General features: G+C 38.8%; 1 protein-coding gene across 5 annotated transcripts in view; it reads right to left on the bottom strand.

Moving 5' to 3' along the window:
- Positions 1-3,541: 3,541 nt before the first annotated feature.
- The window catches only part of RBMS1 (RNA binding motif single stranded interacting protein 1), a 185,252-nt gene continuing 172,408 nt past the window's right edge, over positions 3,542-16,385 (bottom strand). For all 5 annotated transcript variants that reach the window (XM_089519908.1, XM_089519909.1, XM_089519905.1 and 2 more), the window contains exons 11-14: positions 11,028-11,138; positions 8,477-8,557; positions 7,166-7,250; positions 3,542-6,161 (exon numbers count right to left, since the gene is read on the bottom strand). In XM_089519908.1, the coding sequence (XP_089376034.1) occupies positions 7,173-7,250; positions 8,477-8,557; positions 11,028-11,138 (270 nt within the window). In that variant the 3' untranslated portion in view covers positions 3,542-6,161; positions 7,166-7,172. The remainder of the gene's footprint in view (positions 6,162-7,165; positions 7,251-8,476; positions 8,558-11,027; positions 11,139-16,385) is intronic.

The raw sequence follows: 16,385 nt of genomic DNA, 5'->3' as shown, positions 1-16,385 counted from the left end.
CCGCTGATTGCCACCGGGGCCTTTGGGGGGCAATTGTCTATAGAAGCCTCAGAAACATACATTTATATTAACATTTTTTAAAAAACATATTAACAGGCAGACGCTTCCCCTTCATGTACTATTGACATCCACCAGAAAGCACACAGTGAGCAAATAGCAAAGGGGCCTGCTGTGTGACATTCTCATTTGGAATAGAAGTGCATCATATACTCCTTTGAAACACTGAAGAAGTCAAACATCATCAGAGAACCATCAATGCTCCACCCTAATAATGATAATAATAAATTTCCCACCTCTTGCTGTGGATTGAGGTTGGATTACAGCATAAAAAATTATAAAATCACAATAAAATGTTACATTAACCCCTAAACCCTCCCACCATTAAAATTAATAAAAATTCAACAATTAAAATAATTAACTTGATCTCCAATAATCAAAATGGAATGGACCGTTAAGGCGGATGGGGCTATCCTCCTTCAGGAGGTCAGTCTGGGAAGGCCCACCAGAAGAGATCTGTCTTAACAACCTTCTTGAAGGCATCTAAGGTGGTGATAAGACGGATCTCCTCCGGCAGGTCATTCCACAGTCTGTACAGTTGAAAAGAAGAGGGAGGTGTTGTCCTGATGTCATTATGACATTGCAGAACAAATCATATGAATCTTTAGGATAAGGATTCCATTCCATTCTATCAAATGGAATGGAAAAGATTATAGTTGAACCTGGTAGCTGATCATACAAACCATGAGTGATGATTTCTTAGCAATTTGAGACCTAAGCATCATATTTTAACATGCAACATACTGTACAGCATAAGAAGTTTAATCAAATTACTATTCCCATGCACATATGTATAGAATATAATTATTTCCATCAGAGACAGGGAACTGTGGTCCTTTAGATATTGACTACAACTTCTATTAGCCCTTGCCAGCAATGCAATGGTGCAGCACCATGAGAATTCAGTTCCAGCAACATCAGTTGCCAAACCCCACTTTATCTACAACACACTTGGTGTATTGCGTTTGTGAGAGTTGAGATTTTTGGAACAGCAGCTTTCAACAGTGCAAGTTGGAGCTAAGTACAAACATCTGTCTTGCCCACTCTACCACTGGTGAGATATGTTATTTTAATTTGTGAATTTTAAATGAATTTTAAATGTGGATTGTTTAAACATGAGTACATCTTGTTTATTCTTTTTAATTGATATGAGTTTTAACTGATGTCTCTTTTAACATTGTTTGTTGCTGTTTTCCACCTTGGCTCATGGGAAAAGGCGGGCAAGATGTGTTTTGTACAGCCATAACTTGAAAAAGTGTATACTCATTCTGATGTAATGGCTTGAGGGTTGGACTAGGACTCTGGAGACCAGGGTTCAAATCCTTGCTTGTCCATGTAAAGTCACTGGCGGACCTTGGGCAAGTCACACTCTTTCAACCTCTGGATGGCAATGGCAAACCATTCTGAAGAAACTTGCCAAGAAAACCCCATGATAGTTTCACCTTAGGGTCACCATAAGTTGGAAATGATTTGTAAGCACACAACAACAAATTAGTACAGCACTATGTTTACCAGATGTTTTGGACAGAGGAACAATAAATCTATAAAAACATCTACTGAATTTTCTCTAGATGTATTTACCCTACAGCTCACTTCAAATATTTGCAATGATCTGAGCAAGTGAGGGCAGTATTGTAAAAGAAAAACAAACAACCCCCCTCCCAAAACAACCAGAGAAATAACCAGAGAGATCCCTTTCTTATTGTGATCTACTGGTACTCATAATATCTAGCAGTAAAGGTTTGGTTTGCAAAGTCATAATGCAGAGACACTGAAAGAAACACAGTCCTAAAAGGCCAGCTAGGCTTTATTGCTGCAGGAATTGATTTGAGTCTGCTATACTTAGCAACAGATTGGTTAGAAAGCAGTTTACCACTGCAATGGCTTGGAATTGGAGGCTGGGGAAGGAATGCAGTGGGGGAGGTAAAACTGATAGTGTCCTCAGTCTGGCTAGCTGTTCCCAAATGTTTGCTAAGACTTTATTTTAAAAATATCTGACAAATGTCAGTTCCATGCAGCCATTATACCAAGGCATGCAACTGTAGGAACCAAGGAACACCCGCTCTACTCTTGCCCTACATCATTAGCATTTCCTGTACCTTTTTTTCTTGGCCCCAGTGTAGCCAAGGTGGGGCCTGGAGGGGGGCACATGTTCTCATAAAAATTCTCTTAGGGTTAAATCTGCACTGCAGAAATAATGTACTGCTTTAACTAGAATTTTGAGATTTGTAGTTTTGCAAGATATTTATTCTCATAAATACGAGAAAGCTCTGGTGTCACAACAAACACCCAGGATTCCCTAGGATACAGCCATGACAATTAAAGCAGTCAAACTGCATTATTTCCGCAATGCAGATGCAGTCTTAGAGGGTTAGAGGACGCTGCCAGTGAAACCAATTTCTGTACGTGGCACAGAGATGTAGGATTTGGTTTCCATATAATTTTCCTCACATCCTTCCAACGCAGGGCTGGCTATCTGATCTTAGGACAGTCAAATGGAACTTACCACTGGTCTTTCCTATACACACGCCTTCCAAACTGACAAATTAGGTACAGATGTAGAAAAAAGAAACTGTTAAATAGATTGCTTTAAAGAGCAGAGGAGAGCTCTTGAGCCACCAATATCTGCCCTTTACATACCTATAGGATAGGAAGATCAGAAAGATAGAGAGAGAGAGATTGAGAGAGAGATCTTGTTTTCCTTTTTGAAAATTAAATATAGTTTTACTCTTCCACCACTTTATAGCTCACAAGCAGATGGTGCAAACCAACGCTTGCTTTCTGGAGTGCACTCTCTATTTGCCTGGAGAATTCATGTCTGGACTGTCTGCCTATGAAAGCCAAAAATCAGGTCAATCAAGGAGCCGGTCTTCTCTGAAGATGCCAGCCACAGATGCTGGCAAAACATCAGGAAGAAACTCTTCTAGAACATGGCAGCATAGCCTGAAAAACCCACAAAAAACTATGGATGCTGGCCATGAAAGCCTTTGATTTCACGAGCCGGTTAAGGATGAAGTAGGACGGCCAGTTCCTCCCCAGTGTACTGAAGTCAATGGATGTAGTTGCAGTAGTCAGGAAATGGTAAAAGAGCTCCTCCTACGTTGGGCTCCAGTATCCTCGACAGCACTTTCTTTCACTAGTATTAAAATATAAAGAGTGTAACAATCTTTGTTCTGATTCTGGAGACCACCTGAGTTCAGGCCACATCTCTGAGATACTGGTGGGACATGACTGGATGCTTAAGAAAGACAATCACTGCTTGTTTCAATCATGTTATCAGGTCATTTTCTTCTGTTACACCCAAGAGTTATTTCCCTTGAAAAGAACACAGTGCAGTTTTGAGAATGTTAATATTAGTAAAGTACAAGAACTCTAAGCAAAGTAATATATTTTGCAGAGCATTTGAGAATGCTAGAATATATCTATAATGCTGCCTGATTCCACCAGCTCTGTGAATGTGAGAGAAACAGGAGAAAGAAGCAAATTTAATTTTTGATCTTTTTTATTCAAAAGTTTTCAAAAGAAATAAAACAGAAAAAAGCTAACAATCTAATCAAATTTACAGTTCAAAAATGTCTTTTGGCATTTAACAACAAGTCCTAGGAAACAAAATGACAGAGTTATCTTGAACCGGACAAATAAGTTACCACTGGCAAGTCTGTGGCACTAGTAAAACAAAAATAAAAAATTAACTCTCTTGATCATATAGATATCTCTATGAAAATCTTTTTTTTCAATCTGTACAAAAGGTCTTTCTTCATAAATTATTTTTTTATAATTTAATGGCTGTCTACTATGTGATGTTTAAGTAACTGATTATTTCTTTATGTACAGAGGTTACATTTTTCAAATCTTACCCAGATAATGAGTATGGCACTTAGTTCAGACTTTTCTAGCAGCATCTATTCCCTTCCTCTAACCCAAAGTTTACCTAATTGAATGAAAACATCAAGTAGCAAATAACACCTTTCTCTCTTTCTTCTCTAGGTATGGAAACACACCGGTTATAGGGAACGAGTTGCAAGAAGTCTGAACTTTGACAAAGCAGTCAATTCCAGGGAGCATAGAACCAATAATACCACAACTTTTTTTCTTTAAAAAACAAAGTAACAAAAAGAAACAAAACACATTTCTTATGACTATGTAATTTACTAGAATCTACACTTCTCAGAGCAGCATTGACTTTTGAAACTATGAAATGTCACTGACATCTGTACTTGAATACATAAAATTTAAAAACTAAAAAAAAAGTGAAAAGAAAGAATTGCTTAGGCCTAGCTCCTGAGCTAGGATGATTTGGTCTGGGGGAACAGGGAGGGCCAGCAACCTGTCCCATTACAAAAGGAAATAAGCCTTGAGGTAGATAACTGATCATACACAGCTGACCAGACAAGTACACAGTTTTGGAAGACAACTTAATTTACCATTTGATTTAATACACATGCAATCATAATAAAACAAACTTTAATAGCAGTGAGTTTCTCTAATATGTAAAAAGTACAAATAACAGTGTATTTGTGAAATCAGGAATTTCATAGTTTCAAAATTGTTTTTTTTCCTCTTCTTTACACTTAACACTTGTAGTGATGATGTAAAGCGTGGCACTGCTTGGATCCAAGTCTTCCTTCATGCTTTTTTTGTGTGTGTCCATACATCAATTAAAAATTATAAAACCTAAATGCAAATGTACAAAAAAAGGCACATTCTTCTAACCGCAAACTGGTCCGGCAAAATAATAATAATAATAACAACAACAATAATAAAGATTACAGAAGACATAACTGCTGAGACAATTCAGAATTATTGGTTACTGGCTCTTTGTTCTTTGGTAAAGTTACCTTTAAAAAGTGCCAAGTCTTTACTTACCTAATATAGAGAGCTAGTACCCAATCTAGTAGGTTTTCTACTTACATCTCAGCTTATGTTTGGAAAAAAAAAGTCTTTCAGCTTTTGCCTTTGCTGTAAAAGCAAATGCTTCTATCTGCTAGGTCTCAATACAGCATCATTCTAAAACACTATTCATTACTAGAAAGGAAGGACAGAAACATTCTGCAGATTTCCCCCCTCCCCCAAATTCCCCGCACCCTAAAACTAGAACAACAATTAGCTTCTGGAAAAAGGCAAAAAGTTTTTCTTTTCTTTTTTTACATTGCATCATACAGCAGAGTTCCTAACTAGCAGAGGAAAACCTAATTCGGCATAAGGCCTTACAAACAATTTATCCTATTAAAATTTCCCCCGTCAGAAAAATGTGTTTCACACAAAACATTTCCCTGCCCTCCTCCCCCCACCCCACAATCTTGCATTTCACAACCTTACATTATTATGTGAGGAAAAACAAAATCATTAAAAACACTTACTACACATTTTTAAAAAGCCAGATTTTTCAGCAATTTTAAATTGACTACCTCTTAGAAGCCCTATCCTGCTGTTTTACAAGGCATAATAGACCAGCTCATTTGGTCAAAAGCATTCTACACCATTAGTTTGGACTACGTACTGAAACAGCTACAGCATTAAAAGAGTTAAGGCAAATTGGAATTGATAGAAAAAGGATAAGACACTTCACACTACCTTAAAAGAAAAGAAAACAAAAAAACCATCAATGGAAACAGACACAACAACCGCAACACTGCACTATAGCGACACTCACACAGCAAGCACAGAGCATTGGCGTGGATGTTTACTAGTTTAAATTTCAAAAAATAAATCTCATACAATTAAAACAAAAATTAAAACAAAATAAAAAAAACCCAAGAGACGAAGTCTGTCATGCACGTGAACATGTCTCTTTTGCAATCTGTGCATGGTCAGGTTTTTTTTTCTTTTTTTGCGACATAATACTTGATAAAAAATTTCTTACTAAAATAAACCTGTTCAGGGGAGGGGAACAGCTACTAGGATGAATTTAAGGATTTTTCTTTTTCTTTATGCACCTTATTATAGAACTTATAGCAAAAATAGTTTCAGTTGATTTCATTATAAATAACGTTTTCAAGAACCTGTGCAAAACTGTCAATAATTTCTAAAGCACAATTGATCAGTAAAATCCATGATTGTTTCAGCCTTTGCATCCTTCTCTAGGCAAGGTCAACACCGCATAACTGAAAAAGAGAATAAAACAAATACATTTCAATTCCATTTGCCTCTTTCTTAACATGGAGCTTGACTCTAGTAGGATTTTATTCAGCTGTAAAGCTAGAACTGAAAAGGAGTAGATGCATTTTCTGATCAGTTTACTGGCATGTGCTAGACTCTCTTTTTTAGAACCTGAAGGTATTTGTTTATTTTATTAACAAAATATTTGTACCCTGCCTCTAGCTAAAGATCTCAAGGCAGTGTGCAATAAAACAATGTGATCAATTTAAAGCAAAAGAGATTTTGGAAGGATAATGCATATTAAACTATTTAAGAAGTTAAAAGAAGGCAGATTAAAACCAACTAACTACTTTAAAACAATTTAAATCCATGTATATACAAGGATTTGAGCAGAACCAGTTAGGCCCCAAAGGCTTTTATAAACACATGTTTTTTTACTAGGTGCCAAAAGGACAGCAATGTAGGCACCAAGTGGGCCTCTAAGAGAAGGGCATTCCATAACGGTGGCATATGATCACAATTTTTAACAGAGAAACCAACATTACTATTTTTCCTTTGGAAACACCACTGGGCTTCTCTTCTGCATCACTGCATGAAAATATTGATGGCATTTTCAAACAAAAATAAGGTATGTTACAGAAGGGAAGTATTTAAAATGTATGGAGACAGGTTATCCTAATGAAAATTTGCTACATACACATACAGTGTTATGATTAATGAAAGTGAAAAACTTTGTTCCCCTTTCCCCCTACATTCTGATTCTGTAGTAGGCAATTTGAATAAGAAAATTACAGGGACTGAGAAGATAGTCAATATACTAAGTAGAATACCCATGCACTGAATATGTATTTTCTCAGTTTGTTACATCATTATTTAAGATTTTTTTTAAAAAAAATTGGCTTGAGAAAACAATTAGTAGTGTTTTCTAGCTTTAAAAATATTTGTTGCAATAAGGAATTTGTATGCAAGGTTTCTTTCATAATTTATGTGCAAAGAAACATAACTTTACCTCATAATTACTTGTTCTGCTGATAAGTATATGGAGAATGATCACTGGATGTCTCTACTGTAACTTGCTGTTGGCCACTGGCCTCCTGTGAAAGAAAATATAGTAGGTGGGAGGAGGAATGCCAGCGATATTTCTTCAAACTTAAGTAATTGTGGCATTGTTTTCAAACTAGACTTCACCACATATGGATTTGCCCTCTCCCTCTCTCTCAATATATTTATCTTGTCTGGGATATCAGATCTCCTTTACAACAATACACATTCTTTTTTCTACATATAGAGGAAAATGATCAGATATACATTTGCAAATTTGTTTGAGCTTCCTCATTGCTTCTGCCAAAGCTTGACAGTTTTTTTGTGCACCCTTCATATGAAGAGCTCTCAGTGTCATGTGGAGCCAATACCATTACTTTGAAAGATTATGTGCAGTGGGCCCCCCGTATGATCAGGGGCTTGTTTCCACACAGCAGTGGATACTAAAAAAATGCAGATGCTCAAGTCCTCCCACCATTTTATATGGCCCTCTACAACTTTATATATAAGGACTTACTATTTTTTAAGATATCACTTGCCCGCTTACATCCACAGCCTTTCTGAGCAGCCCCAAGGCAGCAGTGGGGCAAACCCTGGCTGCCATACACTCTTCAGGATTGTGATGCAGGTACCTGGTGGTTTTCCAGGAGCCAGGGGAGAGAGACACGGATGGTGCAAAACTGTACAGCAGCAATATGGCATACAGCAACATGGCTGACACCAAAGGAGGAGAATGCATATGTTGCTGCTCCGTCTGCTACAGCTGTGGGGCATGGTCTGAGGAAGGAGCAATTGGTAGTCAAGGCTGTCCCTGGCACAGCACCATGTGCTGGGGCCCTATATGGCTTCTCTGGAGGCTGACAGTTGTTGTTGGTGGGACAGGTCTGGGCCTCTGCTCATGAGGCTGCTGAGCAGAGTGGGGCTGCTGAGAGCCATGGCTGGAACATCAGCCCGGCCCACCAGTGGCTGCTCTAGTACACCCACCCTTCTCCCTGCAGAGGTGAGGTATGACTCATGCAACAACAGAAGCACTGTGACAGTGTAGATCAAAGCTGGTGGCACTGTCTCTGGTGGGGCTCCTCTTGCTCAGCTGTGACATACCAGTGGCAAGGCCAATCTCTCTTGACCAGGGATACAGTAGCAGCAGTGGGAGCAGCAAGTCAGGCAACTTGGTGATTTGCCACAGCCAACCATGACACCTTCTTCACAACAATGTAGTAGGATTTGTATACAGGATTTGTATATATATTTGTCTTTTAGTTAATAGCATCTAACGTACCTCAACTGGAACAGCTGCTGTTTGAACATGTGTGTACTGGGGTATATAAGCTCCTTGCATAGCTGTTGTGGCAGGCATGTACTACAAGAAAGGCAGAGAAATGCATTCAACTAAATGTAAGTAACAGAAGCAATACAAGGTTGGATTCTCTCAAAAATATGGATGTAAGGTAAACAGAAGGGTCATATGTGCTGAGCCTTACTTTTGGTGCCCATGCACCACCTTGCCATGCCCCTGTCCACATGGGGTGTGTGAGTGCTCAAACGGCACTAGCCAGAAGCGTAGTCATCATGGCGTGTGAGTGCCATTGTGACGCCCTTTAAAAGAAGTCACCCAGAGCAGCTTCTTTTTAGGGAGCGTGTCGGCTGGTGCAGCACTGATAAGGGACAAAAACAGGCAGCATGGAGTCTCTGAGGAACAAAAATGAATCCTGGGTCTGCTGAAATTTATACCCACTTGTTTAAGTGTGATGGGTGAATACAAGGAGCGCATGAGAGATTCCTTCCTACATTCAGAAGGACAGCTTTGGGTACCTCACTAGAATATTCAAAACATAGAACAGTTTTACTATTTATTTATTTATTTATTTCATTTGTATGTTGCCTTTCTCCCAGAAGGGACCCAAGGTGGTTCATTGATAAAAAAACATTTTAAAATTTCTATAAAATTCAAATCAATTAAAATAATTCACAAGCAATATAAAATTAGATTAAAATATACAAAAATTAAAAGCAAAACTAAAACCGACCTGTTCCATAAAAAACCACTCTGATATTAATTATACATCAAATGCCTGCTTTAAATAAAAATGTCTTGACTTTCAAATGAAAAACAAGCAGGGAGGGGCTGAAAATCATCTTAGGGTATCTCCCCAAAGCTATCAAACCAGTGGTAATCTGGGCAACCCAAAGTGGTAAGTGGTGGAACTAATTCCCACATGAGAAAACATTTTGGGCTATTTACCTTAGATAATGAGTAATGGGAGATTAGATAAAGGTGCACTGTATCAAACATGAATTTATCTTGAAGTCTTGAAGTCCCTGCACTGGCTGCCTATTAGTTTCTGGGCAAAGTACAAGGTGTTGGTGATTACCTTTAAAGCCCTACATGGCTTGGGGCCAGAGTACTTGAGGGAACGCTTTCTTCCCTATTGTCAGTGCCGCACACTAAGGTCCTCTGGAAGAAATCTATTACAGCCCAAAAAATCTAGGCTAACATCAGTTTCCCTGAGGGCCTTTTCTATTACTGCTCCAAAACTATGGAACGACCTGCCGGAGGAGATCCGTCACATTCCCATTCTCACAGCTTTTAAGAAAGCACTCAAGACAGATCTCTTCCGGCAGCCCTTTCCAACTTAGTTACTCTCCCCAGATATAGAGATATTTGTCCCCTCATCTGTCTATTCTTCCCCGTCTATCTTTCTGCCTATTTTTTGTTTAATGTTTTTAATGTTTTTATACTATTACTGTTTAATTCTGTTTTAGTACTGGGAATGGGGGGGTAGGTCTAGGCTTTGATTTTTTTTTAAAACTCTATTGCAATTTGATGTATTTTACTGTTGTAACCTGCCTGGATTCTTCGTGATTGGGTGGGCTAGAAATAAATCATCATCATCATCATCATCATCATCATCATCATCATCATCATCATCATCATCATCATCATCATCCACTATGGGAAAAGCGGACAGGGAAAAGCTGCCTCCTCTCCTTTGTAACACTACAACCTGTAGTGGCAGGGGGTTGGACTGGATGGCCCTTGCGGTCTCTTCCAACTCTATGATTCTATTATTCAGATTACAGTGCATAAACTATGGAAATCACTCCCATAAAAATGGCAATGGCTGTTAACTTACGTAGCTTTAAAAGGGATTTAACAAACTTATAGTGATGTTTATGTATCACCTCCATTATATAGTGCACTGGGATTTATAAGCAGGAGGGTCTCACTGTAGTCATAATTTTCTTGTGGTCCTTTCCATAGGCATCTGGCTGGTCACTGTGTGAACAGAATGGTGGATTAGATCCACATCTAATATAGATTTGTTCTGATCCAGAAGGACTCTTAGGCTCTTATGTACCTTCCCCCACTTTTAAGACAGAGGAGCCAGCTAACAGTGCCCATACTTGCTCCCTGACTAGGGACAAGCATGTCATAGGAATCAGGCTGTCACCCAAAATAAAGCATCCACAGAAGTGTTATTGGCTTCAACATTATAGATCAAATGTTTTAGTGAGAAAGAGAATCCACCCAAGAATTCATTCTCTTCTCTATAGACAGAAGAAGGCAGAACAGTTAGATTCAGTCTCCAACTCCTCAAAATGACAGCAATGTCCCCTGGACAATTTAAAAATTAAAACAAACAAACAAACAAACAAACCTTAACAGTTGAGAGGTGACTGGACTTGGTGTGATATCTAGTAAATGGACAATTACTGGCTAGTGAAAATACAACATCAAATAGAATACCTTAATAAAAGAATTTCCTACAGATAAAACATAACAGTTTTTGTGTGTGTGTTTATTCAGCCTTATTAAAATTGCCACGTACGGTTCCAGTACTGCCCAAGGAAAGGTGACTCATCTGCTGTGCCAATGGACTGATCATTGATGTAGGCTGCAATGACATGGTGTGTTCCATGGAAGGAGTTAACACAGCCCCCTGCAAAAAAGAAAAAGGAATGTTTCAGATTAAGGTAATAAAATTGTACGTCTGAATGTAACCTAATATGGGTTACTTTTCTGTTTTGCTTGCAAATTCAGTGACCAACTTCTTTGATAGCTAAATTATAATAGTTGGTGAAGTGAATGCTAGCAACAGCCACTTGCAGCCAAAACTTCATAGGTACAGAAAAAAAAAGCTGAATCTAGAGTAACAAGTCCAAAGGGCCACTCAGGAATGCAGTCATGACCCAGTTGACTAAAACAATGGCAGGGCAAGCAAGTTAGTAAGACTGTGGGGTCAAGGAAACACTAGTGTTTATTTAAGTATGGAAGAACTAGTTAAATTAGGAGCACTGGCAAGGGATACTTTAATAAACCAGTACTTGAGATTGCCAACACCAGGTACTATGGCAAACATGTTTGACTGTTGTGTGCAGGCTGTGAGGTACCCTGCAGCTATGGATTGGGAGGAGCAGTTGCCTGCCTGGCATACAATTGATGAGGCGACAGAACTGTTGAGGAACCTGGCTATCCAAGGAGGAATTTTATCAGGCTGTTTACAGGACCGAACACCCAGGCACTAATGGCTGGAATGAGGGCACACCTGATAAATGGGGCTCTAGCTCCAATGCATGGACCTCTATTGGCATTATTGGGACCAGCCCAAGGGAGAACCATGGGTTCAGTTAATTGGGCAGATGGGTGATGTGCAGAAAGACAGAGATTTCAGATTCCATGCATGAGTTGCTAAAGGGGTTGGGAGTTCCTAAAAAGGATAGTGATGACATGTATGAACTTTGAAAAATAATTATTAAAATCAACTATGGAAAATAAGAAAGGTAAACTTAAAAGTGGTTGATCGGAGGAAGAGGTGAAGTGACTGATAATGCTGTGTCAGAAATATGAAGGACAGGGCAGTATTAATAAATTAACAGAGCAGGAATTGAAGACCAAAACCACAAGGTATCCAATGTATTTGTATTATACAACCAGATATCTAAGTTTGATATATTTGAATTATTTTGTTAGTTAACTCTGTGCTCAGATACCAGTAATTATTTTGAGTATTTATGATGTAATTATGGACACTGTACCTCACAGATTATTTTGTTTATAGTTCCAACTGGTAATATGATATAATTTAATATAAGCAGAGAAAAAAGAGCGATGATATATTTATTTGGTCATTTTTTTCTTTTTTTAATGAAAAAATTCATTTGTTTAATCTGTTATATATGGACTTGGATTTAGAGCTTCATTTTCAAGTGAGAATGAAAACTACAAAATTAAGAATTAAGTAGGGAAAAAATCAGAAGAGTTACAGAACATTTTGCGGAAAATACAGTCAGCAGAACTCAGATATAAACATCAACTTAGGAACTTGTAAGTCATATTTTAAAAAATGGTTTGTTTCTTTGTTTGATATGTATAATGTATATTTTTGTTTATGTATTATAAAATATGTATTGTAATATGTATGTTTGAATGAATATGTGTTTAATGTGTGCTAGACTAATAAAATTTAGTAAACAAAAACAAAACCACAAGGCAAATATCTGACAAAAGAAAAGGATTTGATAAGTAGAGATAAAGAGAATGTTGAGAAGATAGTGCAGGAAGGGATAGCTAATGAACAGAAGGTAATAGTAAGTTGAATATGGCCAAAGTAGGTTAAAAGAGAGCTATAAAAAGAAAACGAGAGAGTTATTGTATATGCAGAGTTTCCAGTGTGGTATAAGAGAAGTAGTTAATTTGTGGCTGGAGAAGCAGAGTGGAGTAGAGATTGCTGTGCAAAAGATTACAGATGAAATGTTAAAAGAAATAAGGAAAGGAAGGAATAAAGATATGAAAGGCTGGACAATGAGTGGAACATTCACTGGATATATCATTCTCCATCATCCAGCAGTTTAATGGACTTTGGAAATAGAAGGCAAAACAGCTGACTCTACCATACATCCTGAGTGGATGTGGAGCAATTTCAAATCAGGCTGACTTTAAATTAATCACCCTCTCAGTGCTGGGAGGATGCCCTTACAGTGCATGACAGGACTGATGACACCTACACCAGTAAAACATTTGAAGGTATGGAAGGTTCAGCCTTATGAAAAGATGACCCTCCGGGTCACACCAAACAGCGCTTGGGCTGATCTGATGGCAACAACATGGGTAGTGATGCCAGCTGGAGGGAGGATGATAGTACTCTTGGGTGTTGACATCAAGGTCCTGCATGGCATCTATAGGCGGACCACACCTAGATTTAACCTGGCCTTAAAAGGTGTACAGGTGTTAGGAGGGGTGGTAGATGCAGATTTTCAGGAATAAGTAAAAATGCTGCTACATAACACCAGCACCATGTAGTGCTCCCAGATGGCCACAGCAGAACACAGTTGATCTGTGAAAAACTAAATACTGTATATCTGTTATCTTACAAGTACCAGGTCCTGGTCTGTCTTCAAGCAGAGGGGACAAAGAGTTTGGATCTTTGGATTGTGAGTTAACTCTGGGACAGAAGGTGTGGGTGATTTATCCCAACCAAGCTAATCAACTAGGAGAAGTCATTAGTACAGGGTCAGGGGCTGCTTACTGGATGTTACTGGCCAAAACCACCTCCCCAATTTATTTGGACACAGCCAAAGTTAAGTGTAAATAATAATAGAATTCTCTGTTCCAACAGGGAACTTCTATATGGTAGTACGAAAGGAACAGCTGTCATATGTTGTCCATTTTGTTACATGAAATATGACACAATACAATTTCTGTTTATTCCCTTACATGTTGCTAAGAAGTGGGAAAGAATGAAATGGTGCATACTACTGTGGCTGCCTTTGTGGGTACTCCGTCAGCATGCTGTCAGTAAAAGTGGTCCGACAACTCTACCTCTCTGCGAATAGCAATTTCTTGCTTAGAAGGAATGGCTACTGGGTACCTAAGGCAATTGTATGACTGTAATAGGGGACGGAGATTGGATAATATTAGGGGATTGTATTTTTCTGTTCCCTGGCATAAGAAAAACTTTATATTGAATTGGAATGTAAAATAGAATGTTACTTTTAAATATCTTGACAATCAAAGAGTTATTAAAAATGCACAACATACAAGAGCTTATTGGGTGCTATAGAGACTGGAATAGGTGTTATTAATGCAACAGATGTAAAAGCACTAGAAAATAAGGTAACACATTTAGATAAATATGTTGGTAATCCGTTGTTTCCCCAATTAATAAAATCATAGAGTTGGAAGAGACCACAAGGGCGATCCAGTCCAACCCATGCCATGCAGGAACTCACAATCAAAGCATCCCTAACAGATAGCCACTTAGCCTCTGTTTAAAGACTTTCAGACTCCACCATTCTCTGAGGGAGTGTGTTCCACTGTTGAACATTTCTTACTGTCAGGAAGTTTCTCCTAATGTTTAGGTGGAATCTCTTTTCCTGTAGCTTGCATCCATTGTTCTGGGTCCTATTCCCTGGAGCAGCAGAAAACAAGCTTGCTCCATTCTCAATATGGCATCCTTTCAAATATTTAAACAAGGTGATCATATCACCTCTTAACCTTCTCTTCTCCGGGCTAAACATGGCCAGCTCCCTAAATCTCTCCTCATAGGACATGGTTTCCAGACCTTTCACCATTTTAGTTACCCTCCTTTGGACACACTCCAGCTTGTCAACATCCTTTTTGAATTGTGGTGTCTAGAACTGGACACAGTATTCTAGATGAGGCCTGGAACAGAGTGGCACTTTTACTTCCCTTGATCTAGACATTATTTTTATCATGGTTCTATGCATATTAGTTTATATCCTGTATATCAAAGTAAAATAATTATATGTTAAAGTGCAGGATGTTGCTAACCAAGTTGAAAAAGGGGTGAAATACCCAGACCTGGAGAGGAAACTGTGTCAGGCCAAGGGGTGGAATGTATGGCCAACCCCCAGAAGACATATTGTATCGAGGAGGTGTAGTGGCATGTCACTGTTCTCCTCCATGCTATCAAAATAAGCCTTCTTCATTTTCTTGAGCAAAACCTTGATTTGATTCTGATAAATCATGTGTCTTGTAGATTTGCCAACCTAAATGTCTGTAAAAGATAATATGTAGCTGGGAAACCATAGGGAACAATCTAAACACTTATAAAAAACAGCAGCTTACCCAGAGAGACATGGCATGCAGCTGGAATAGCATAAGGATAAATCTAAAGATAGCATACCCTGAAGTGGTTTCAGGCTCATGGCTAACACCAGTGAAAATAACCACCTGATTGATGGCCTTAGATGGGTATGGTCTAGGGGTGGCATGATCATGGGAGAAATATATGAAAATAACAAAGAAATTGGCACAAGTTTGGAGCTTCAACACGGACCTTAAGGCTTGGGGTGCTATGTTCCTGGGTGGCTGCAGAAGTGCCCACTGAGCTGATATCTCTCCCAGGCTCCCAGCAGTGGAATGGATGTTTGATTGGTATGATTTATGCATATTCTTCTGTATAGCTTACCAAGTGTGTAATCAATCACAAGGCTTTTGCAACCACAACGGGTGTTTTCTATTGCTTCCAGATCACAGAAAAGAATCTCCTTATGTTTGACAAGACAATTAGTAATGGGCTTTCTCCCTTTACCTGCTCTTTACAGAAGCAGGCATAAGCGTCAAACACAGAAGATTATCACACCAGTGCTTACAGTGGGGTAAGCGCTGGTAAATCATCTCTCAAACGTTGAGGAAGCGCACATGTGTGAAAGCCTGGTGCACTTCTTCAATGTCAGAGAATCGCTGGCTCCCTCTAGCATCACTGAATCATTCAGAGAGAGGAAATTTCCTCTGAAAGGGAACTTTGCATTCAGAGGAAATTCCCTCTCTCCAAATGATTCAGTGATGCTAGAGGGAGCCGACAATTCCCTGATGTTGGGAACGTGCACCAGGTTTTCACACGTATGGCTCCTTCAATGTTTGAGGTGATTTACCAGTGCTTAGCTCACGGTAAGCGCTGGTGTGATAATCTTCACAAAATTTTAAATGCCTTGAGTCTTTCAACTCATCTTTTCTTACCTGTATCTCTTCTTGAAACCATCATCTTTCTTGTGCAGTTGCACTGGACCTTGCCTGAAGCAACCTATCAGCCACCTTGAATTAAGCTTACTATTCAGGCTTGACAAACTACAAATAGGATGAGGAATAAGATGAGCATAAGATGAGCTTCAGAAGCTACATCTGGGGTGTAAAAAACCATGCTGGATGGGTAGTAATAACTACT

The sequence above is a fragment of the Sceloporus occidentalis genome, unplaced genomic scaffold, assembly GCF_023333645.1.
Source record: "Sceloporus occidentalis isolate IW3139 unplaced genomic scaffold, rSceOcc1.0.p SCAF_4, whole genome shotgun sequence".
NCBI classification, from domain to species: Eukaryota; Metazoa; Chordata; class Lepidosauria; order Squamata; family Phrynosomatidae; genus Sceloporus; species Sceloporus occidentalis.
This window is presented reverse-complemented; position numbering and strand designations above follow the sequence as displayed.